This window comes from Pempheris klunzingeri, chromosome 21 (assembly GCF_042242105.1).
Source record: "Pempheris klunzingeri isolate RE-2024b chromosome 21, fPemKlu1.hap1, whole genome shotgun sequence".
Classification (NCBI taxonomy): Eukaryota; Metazoa; Chordata; class Actinopteri; order Acropomatiformes; family Pempheridae; genus Pempheris; species Pempheris klunzingeri.
Genome location: NC_092032.1, coordinates 14,763,347 through 14,772,667, shown reverse-complemented (window position 1 = coordinate 14,772,667; position 9,321 = coordinate 14,763,347). Strand labels below are relative to the sequence as shown.

Sequence of the window (9,321 nt, the reverse complement as noted above, 5' to 3'; positions counted from 1 at the left end):
AAACGCGCCCTGCTTTGGTTTCGTTTCCAGGGAAATCTGGTTGTTTTTGGCGCTCCGTTTCTTTTGGCGGGACTTGACTGTGTCACTGCACTCCTCGTCGAATAGTTTGAACATATTTTCTCTCTTATCCGAGCTAAATTTCAAAATGTCTGTGGTGGCTCAGGATAGCCAAGGCTGGGTTTTGGATGCGTGCTCGCTCATTGATCAGGGGTATTCGCGTTGCATCCGATATAAAGATGATCAGAAGTCACACGTTAAGTGTCGTTTCAAAAGCCAGTGTTTTCATATTTTAAAAAGCCATTATGGTGCTGCTGCGGATGGAGGGAGCACGGATGTGTTGCAGAAAGCAGACAAACCATCAAAGGTAAATAATGCTCCAAAGGCAGCTCACAGAGCTGCTGGTCCCAGAGCTGCTGGTCCCAGAGCTGCTGGTCACAGAGCTGTTGGTCCCAGAGCTGCTGGTCCCAGAGCTGCTGGTCACAGAGCTGCTGGTCACAGAGCTGTTGGTCCCAGAGCTGTTGGTCCCAGAGCTGTTGGTCACAGAGCTGTTGGTCACAGAGCTGTTGGTCCCAGAGCTGCTGGTCCCAGAGCTGTTGGTCACAGAGCTGCTGGTCCCAGAGCTGTTGGTCACAGAGCTGTTGGTCCCAGAGCTGCTGGTCCCAGAGCTGTTGGTCACAGAGCTGTTGGTCACAGAGCTGCTGGTCCCAGAGCTGTTGGTCACAGAGCTGCTGGTCCCAGAGCTGTTGGTCCCAGAGCTGCTGGTCCCAGAGCTGTTGTCACATCCCCAGAAACTGCTGCTGTCTGTGCAGTGACACACGGAGTAAACATTTTTAATGCAACATGAGCTATATTTTGATTCTCTGAGCAGAAACGTAAAAATCCACCATCATTATCTACAGTAAAAGACCGTTTTCATCTTAAGATGTGTACTTTTCAGGTTGCTGAACCTAGATCTTAGTGTGGTTGCACATTATGTTTTCCTCATTCCATATAAAGAAACACATTTTAAAACACTGGAAAAATGTAGCAAAATAAAGGAAATCTGCAACTACTGTCATTATTTTTCATTACAGATAAATTCAAGTATTGCTAAATTATTATCCTGATCAATCATTTTTATCTGTCAGGAAATGTGAAAAATGACATAGTGCCATCCTCACCTACTTGATTTATTCAACTCAGCCAAAAATTCAAAGATATTCAGTTCTTAATCATGTATGTTGAAGCTGCAGCCAGAGAATGTTTGGACTTTTTTTGCTTGAAAAATGGATGAAGCGATGAATTTACAAAATGGTTGCGTCCGATTCACTTTCTGTCTAGTGACTGATTAATCAATTAATGGCATAAGGTCCTAACAGCTCCTAAATGACTGTGTTTTTTATCTTTAAGAAAAAGCAGCATACATAACTCATATGATGGCATTAGGTCACTCTGATCATTATTTTGGTTGGGTTTGGTACCTGAATTTATTACTCTTTTCTTGTGCTCACCGTTCATCATTCAATATCACTTTGACTTTTAGAAAAGGAAACGAAAACACTGTGAACTCAACCAGGGAGAAGTGGATTCTCAGGCTTTCCATGAGAAGGTAGGTTGATTCTCATTAGAGATTAGTGTCGGTAGAGATTGTATTAAAAGACTGAAATGAATGTGTCAAATTAATAATTCCAGAAGAATCACAATTAGCCCAATTTCAAATTAATTTATGTATAAAACAAAGGCGTTCAGTATGAGCAGCAGTGATGGAAGGAGTACTCAGATCTTTTACTTAAGTAAAAATAGCAATACCAAATCTTCTGCTGCAAGTTAAAGTCATGCATTTAATGTTTTGCTTAAAGGGGAATTCCACCAATTTTATACATCAAACTCCATGTACAGGTGTTGGGTAAAAAAAAAAGTTGTAAAAAGCCTTTTGCCTTTTTAAACTCTTCATATGTGTGCTCATGCAGATCAGGTCTGTCATCCTGGAGGGAACCAAGTCTTTGGTGGATTCTGCCCAATCCGTCGGATATCTAAACGGACCGACGGACACTGTGAAAGAGCCTCTTCCTTCCCAGGAATGCAGTCTTGCTGCTCTTTGTGAAATGGCTAAAGATCTCCCTCTAGTGGACACCGAGGAACAGGGAGAGTTTGCTCAGCTACTTGTTGCAGAAGATGGCTGTGCGTCATCACATGTGGACTTGTTCTCTAGGGTAACAGAGAGCAGGGCAGACTGGGCCACAGTGGTTACACTAATGGGAGAGGAGTATGTAATACCACCACACACAGCCTTCCTGCTCTCTGATTTCACTACAATAAAACCCCTCGTACACTGTGAGTACAATGATGGGAACAATACGTCTGAAATCTGAAAGTAATATGAATAACAGCTAACCAACTAATTTTCAGACCATCTGGAAGGGATTCAACAACATGCCTTACAGTTGTAGCCACGGCATGACTTGTGGCATGAATATTACCACCCATCCCTGAATGCATCTTTGTAAATAACTCCAATATGACTCACTGTGTTTCTCAAGTAGTTGTCTCCCAGCCTGACGTTCTTTGTTAAAGCTGCTTGTTTCTCACACAGATGGAATGAGGTTTGACTTGGTAGTTATGGATCCACCGTGGGAAAACAAGTCTGTGAAAAGGAGTCGCAGGTAATTTAGCATTCAAGCACGTTAGAAGGTGTAAAGCAAGAAGGAAGATAAGCAGTAGTATTGCTTGGTTCAAAACCACCAGTTGCTGGTTCCCCCGCTGTCTTGATCGGTTAGTTTATTTGTGTCATCATTTGACCTTTGATGTTTTAGAAGGTTAGTTTCCAATGCAACTTCTGTGTAACACACGATAACAGAAACTGATTGAGGCAGAAGTAGACCAGCTGCTCCATTTCTGCAAGCTAAAATTACTGGGTTTGTCAATGGAGTCTGGTTGGTTTGAATCGAGTAATACAATCTTCGGATAATGATCTGAGCCTGTCAGTGGCAAAAACTTGAACTTGTACTTTGATTGTGGGTTTGTTGCCTGTTCTCGGCCTGCTGCGTATTTATACATGTGTTAATACTTATATAAAGTATTATAGTGGCTGCATTTATTCATCAAAAGCTGTTCATCTATTTTCTCACTGAAGGTACAATTCTTTGCCATCAACTCAACTCAAACAGCTCCCTCTACCCCTGCTGGCGTCCCCGAACTGTTTAGTGGTCACCTGGGTCACAAACCGGCCAAGCCACCTCCGTTTTGTCCGTGATGAGCTCTATCCACACTGGGGGGTAGAAGTTGTGGCCGAATGGTTCTGGGTCAAGGTACACAAACTTTGAATAGACGCAGCTCTCTATCACGGAAAATCGTGACCTATTTGTTGTGATTCCAGATGTTTTAAGGGTTCGCTCTTTTCCCTCAGGTCACCACATCTGGAGGGTTTGTGTTTCCACTGGATTCACAGCATAAGAAGCCATATGAGGTGCTGGTGCTGGGCCGATATCGTACGACTGCAGATAACTCAAGGTGTCAAACGCTTTCACCGCTGTGCCAGTTTTCCCACTGTTTACGCTCTAACCCTTAAATGGAATATTCCCAAACCATAGTTATTCTCTGTCTCTGTCATTTTCAGCTCTTCAAAGACGTTGGAGCTTCCCGTGGAGGATCAGCGTTTGATTGTCAGTGTCCCCTCAGCTCTCCACTCCCAGAAGCCCTCACTCTCAGGTCAATATTTTCAACATTGTACAGAATGCCAACCCTCTTGGTATATCTGAGAAGTCCTGTTAACTGTATTACTGTGCCACCAGAGGGCAATGCTGCAACACCAGTGATTGTTATCTTTTCTATACAGCTCTAGTGATGAGCTCTAGATCCTACTACAGCCTGTTACAACATACACAAAGCAAAGCTCCTAAGTCTGAGTCTAAGTCAGTTCTTTAGGTTTGCCTCAAATACCACTTTGACTTTATTCAGTGTTAAAAGACAGTCACTACACACAAAGTTAAGACTACAGTGTTTTTTGGTATGAGAAATGAACACACTAATTTAATAAATTATGTAGTATGTAACAAGAAGCATTGCACTTTTTGGATGCAAAACTTTTACACTGCAGCAAGTTAGTATTTTCTTTTGAGAATGCTACCACTGGCTGCAGATATACACGGAGGAGGGAAAACTGCTCAAACACAACATGCAGGATCACTATTGTATTTATAATAACTGGAGGACTTTATTCCTCAACCCACGCCAGGTTTGATTTCTCCAAATGGGACCTTCTGCTGCTCATATCTGATTGAATTTGTCGCGTCTGCACTGATTGTGGTGTGGCAAGTCTCGACTCCAACATGGACTCTGCTACTTAGAATCAATGTAAAACCTTGACAATGAATATGCAGGGGCTGTGAATAAGCGAGGCTTGACGTCATCTCCCTCCCTCTCAGGGGAACGCGATTTATTGTGCAGTATGGAGAGCAAAACACGGCCAGCGTTTGTCGGTGCCCTTTCAGCACAGAAAAGCCTCCACCTCATGGAGGTGGCTGGTTATTGTCAAAATACATTGATTTAAATCACAGTGATGCCATTGTGGAGCTGAGATTCCATAGAGATCAAGTAGATGAGGATACAGATTGTGTTCATTCTTACTCAGTGATTCTTTGGTCACTGCAAAGCCTCTCAGCAGGTTTAATCAGTGCTCTGTTTATTGCAGTTATTTGCTGCTGTGGAGGCTTTTTTTATTGCCTGTTATACAGACAACATATTTATTTCAATGTACTTGGCTGCTCAATAGGTAGACTAAATTGCACTAATAATTAAAGACAAAACTATTTAACACATTAGTTATTTCTTTGTATTCTAAATAAACATTTGTCCAACTAAATGTGCAGGATGAGCAGCCTCTCTAACGGTGGTGTACCTCTGTTGCATTCGTTTCAACTCAAGTCTCTGTGCCCCCCTTTTTTTTAGCAAGAGGTGAGAAACCTCTGTTGGCAGTGGGTGTGGCTCTAAATCTGTGAGTGTGATAATTGTAAATGCAAATATTAAAAAGGCCTGATCCAACTCTTGCTGGGATGCCAGAAAAAGCATAACAGTTTAACTATTTGAGATGATAATTTAACACCTCGGGGCTTAAAGTATGAATGACTCTTTCTTTTGTTCACTCCTGCGATAGATTATGCAACTGCTAGAAATTTCAAATATGTCCCAAGACCTCTGGCATTAATCAACCTGAGCTTTCTTACTCTCATCGCAAGCTTTCCTCCCAGTAATTCTGCTGCACTTTGTGTTCATGTCGAGCCTGTCAGGTCTGCCAGAGCCAGTGGGCAGCCCTTGTGGTGTGAAGCCACAACCCTCCAGCCTGCAGTGTTGAGAAACCCTGACCCACTTCTCCTCCCCTCTCAGATGGGGCTCCTATCACTGACATCCTTGGTTGCTATGGAGAGATAAGGGACACCGTTCCACCATTACAGATACTACACATCCTTGCCAGATGGTCAAGCTGCAGAAAAAAAGTGTTTGCACTTCTCCAAATGACAAGACGTGTGGTTTATATTAATTAGGACCCCTTACAACTTTAGAAATTGTGAGAAAAGGAAGTCCCTTCTCAACTTGGTATTATAATTAGTGGTTAAATGGCTGCTTCTAATATTTGTCTCAGGAAATGGCACACTGCCAGTTGTGTGGGTTGCACTGCCGCTGATTTGGGAATGGATCTGTGACAGTGATCTAGGCACGAGTATGTTTCATTGGCAGTTACAATATTTTGCTTTCTTTACCAACTATTCTATTTTCACATGGCCAGTCAATTAGTAGTGAAATACAATATTGTTCAGATTCAAGCTATTCATGGTCGTCGTTCCAGAGTCTTGAAACCCTGCTGCTAAAAGTCTGATTCCCTTTTATTTCTTTAACTCAGATGGTTGGAATCACTGAACAGTATTGCCTGTAGGGGGCTGCTTGTAGTGCTTTGGTTTCTCAATATTGACCTACATTTTGGGGAGGTACAGTTGATTGATAAAAAAGAATAAAAAAAACTTTCTATGAAACAGCCATATAACCATTAGAAGCTAATGTTTTCTCGAAATGTTCATCATTTCTGGTTTCGAAACCAGGATGGCAACGACCACAATGCCAAACTCGAGGCTTCAAAATGGCAGTTTATAAACCAATGGGTGACGTCACGGTTACGGCTATATCCACTTCTGATATAGTCTATGACTTGATACAGTGAAAAATGTTAGCACAGAGTAACATTAGCTTTCATTTGGAAACTTCTTTTAGTCCAGTGTTACTTCTTCTTTTTGCTCTGTTTTACTCTCCACCAACTCCTGAGGAAAAAATATCTCTGCCAGCCACCCTGGACTGGTCGCCACCCAATCACAGGGCCGACACATAGAGACAGACAACCCTTCACTCTCACGGGCAATTTAGAGTCACCAATTAACCTAATCTGCATGTCTTTGGACTATCCGGAGAAAACCCACGTAAGCACGTGGGGAACATGCACACAGAAATGTTCGAGGTTCAAACCACAAACCTGCCGGCCAGCGTGCGCTGACAATCGAAGTCATTCATTATATTGACTGAAGGCATTCAATTGGAACGATAGGACGGAGAAATTACTCACTGTATTTAATTGAGCTAACGGAGCAGTTCTGTACAACATAATTAGTTTCCCTATTACTTGGTTAATCCTGGATCCGCCCTAGAAAGAGCAGGAGGAGCCTGCAAGATCTAAGACTGAAGAAATTGCTTGTCTAGAGAATAGTGATACCCCCCTTTTCCCTTATGGAAGACATATCATACGTTGTCCCATTTCAGAGTTAAGAGGATAATTAGACCTTTTATTCTCTGTTCAACTTTGAGAGCTGAGTCACCGGTTGGGGTTGAATCAGTCGGAGAGCTGCATGTTTGGCCTTTCCGCCTTGTGGCTGTCTGACGTGCAAAGAAAGAGAAAATGGGGGCCGGACTCCGCATGGTGCAATTTGGATCGGTTTGGGGATCAGGCCTTTGTGCTCATTAACTCCCTGAGCATTGGCTGAGGGGAGTGTCAGGGAGGTTTGAGCATGCACAAGAGCAGGCAGAGTAGCACAGGGGCAGAGGAAGTGAGACGTATCTGTCAGGTGTGCTGCTCCCGGAATATCATCGCTTACAGGCTCAAGGTCACTGCCAGTCTGCTCATAGAAAAATCGGTGCTGTGGTAGGTGAAGGAGCTGGGCAGTTGCCAGTGCTGCCTTCTGCATTTCACAGAGTAACAAACAAGCCTCCATTATAAATGGATGCAATGCAGTGATCACACAGCCTGACATCCAATGTATTAAAATGTAAATTTTTATGGGGGGATCTTTAGTTTTTCACACTCTGTGCATTCATTTTTATTTAATGCATGAAAGCGTAAGAATATTGTTGCATTTCTATTGTTTTAAAGTGGATTGTTGCACTCGTGACAACACCCAGCTGTGCTATAACATGCTACAGTATCACTGCTCTCCAGGCTGTGGATAAGGCATGTTGTCACCACTAGTTGGCAGGGCAAGCTAGATTTGTTTCTTCGTCTGGCTGCAGTTACTCTTTAAAGAGCAACCTAACAGCAGCTTTGTGTTTTTGTTGACATACAGTGATTCCGATTCTTAACATGGTGTGGTGAGGTCCGAAAGCCAGAGCACCATAACATCACAAACCTTTAACCAGAGAGTGAGTCACTGCTGCTCAGCCTGGTGTTAAGTTGCAGAAAGCTAATTGAGACAGCAAACCTAAGGCAGGCAGAACTGGTTGTTTATTGGCTCCCTTGGCAAAAATATAATGTTGCCATGTGTAGTCTCCAGTTTGCACTTAATTTGAATTGAGAGCAAAGGCAACAGGGGGTCAATTAGGGCAAAAAGTGTGTTAAACCAGCCCTGATCATTCCTCTTACTCATTTCGTTCTTTCTGCAGAGGTGTTAAAGCCGTACGTCCGAGCTGAGGCCAAGTGCTTAGAGCTGTTTGCCAGAAGTCTTCAGCCCGGATGGACCAGCTGGGGCAACGAAGTTCTCAAATTTCAGCACACGAGCTACTTCACTTTCACACCCACCGATGATCAAGCAGACGTCCCTAAAGACGACGAGGCCACAGACCTCTGCAGGGACAAACCCACAGTCACACCAGCGTTGAGCTCACCCGGGGAATCCTCCCCTCCATGTCATTGTCCCAACACTGTGGAATAACGCCTCCTCTTCATCGCTTGTCACGTCAGTATTTCAGTGTGTTTTTAATAAAGCTTCAACGCTAAAATGTTTCGATACCAATTCCTTTTGATCTGTACGTCTCATGCATGCGGGACGTTTGATTTCTTTTTTGGGTCAGGGTACGTTTTTAAAGGTGGTGAATCGCAGGGCTGATGATGCATTAGGAGAGATGAAAGTGCATTTCTGTGCAGCTATGTTTTTAACGTCCCACAGTGCGATCAGATAAACATGCAAGGTTTTATTTTTTTGCCTTGTGAGTAATCTTTGGCACAATATGTGCCTTAAGGATGATCAAAGTATTTCTATTTTTACTCATTTCATGCTGTTTTGATCTGAATTTTAAAATCCTAATGAAAGAAAGTTTCATATTGAATGCATTTGGTTTGCTCCTAACTTTCCTCTGCCAACAGACATTTTGTTCAAAGTTTTCACTCGAGCAGCTCGTTGCTTTATCCTCCAGTCTGCCTTTGTACTGTCAAGGACGCCCAGTTCTACCCTTAGATGGTTTGTCCGTGAATGTTCCTTGTTTCTGCTGAAAGACGCACTCTTCCCTGTGTGACACTTCTAACCGTCAGCATAGCCATTAACCTACCTTCTCCTACTGGGTGGAGCTTCTCTAATGAGTCTGTATTCTCCAGAGAGAGGAGAGATGGTGTGGTGATGTTGTGGGGATGAGCTGGGCTGTCTTAAAGGCAGGTGAGAATGAGTTACGGCCGCTGCAGCTCCGTACACATCACAGCTAATGAAGCCAGAGTGTGACTCCAGCAAGATCATTTACACATTACCTAGTCATGCTCTCTGTCTCTCTGTGACACACACACCCGTCTATATATCTATTTCTCCTTATCTGCCCAGACTAAAGTTAGGATGAGAGGCAGAGAAGCACTTTTTGGAGCAATGTCTCTATGATATTCAAAGGCAAATCAAAGTTATTAAACAGATTTCCTGCAATTATACCAGATGATGTGAGTTTTTCAACCTCTTTAGTATGTTGTAAAGGTTAGAGTGTATTTGATTCTGTAATCATCATGATTATTGATTTTAAATACAGCAGCATGAGTGATTTTTTATGATGCTCTAAATACATCCAACAAACTCTTAAGTACGTCATACTATATAACAAAGGTAAGAGCAATTT

At 42.9% G+C, this 9,321-nt stretch overlaps 1 protein-coding gene across 1 annotated transcript; it reads left to right on the top strand.

Moving 5' to 3' along the window:
• The first annotated feature begins 94 nt into the window (after positions 1–94).
• Positions 95–8,209, top strand: mettl4 (methyltransferase 4, N6-adenosine). Its single transcript, XM_070853211.1, has 8 exons — positions 95–364; positions 1,523–1,588; positions 1,950–2,313; positions 2,573–2,642; positions 3,113–3,287; positions 3,386–3,489; positions 3,596–3,687; positions 7,894–8,209. Exons 1-8 carry the CDS (start codon positions 146–148, stop codon positions 8,160–8,162), a joined length of 1,359 nt encoding a protein of 452 aa, XP_070709312.1. The 5' UTR covers positions 95–145; the 3' UTR covers positions 8,163–8,209.
• The last annotated feature ends 1,112 nt before the right edge of the window (positions 8,210–9,321 follow it).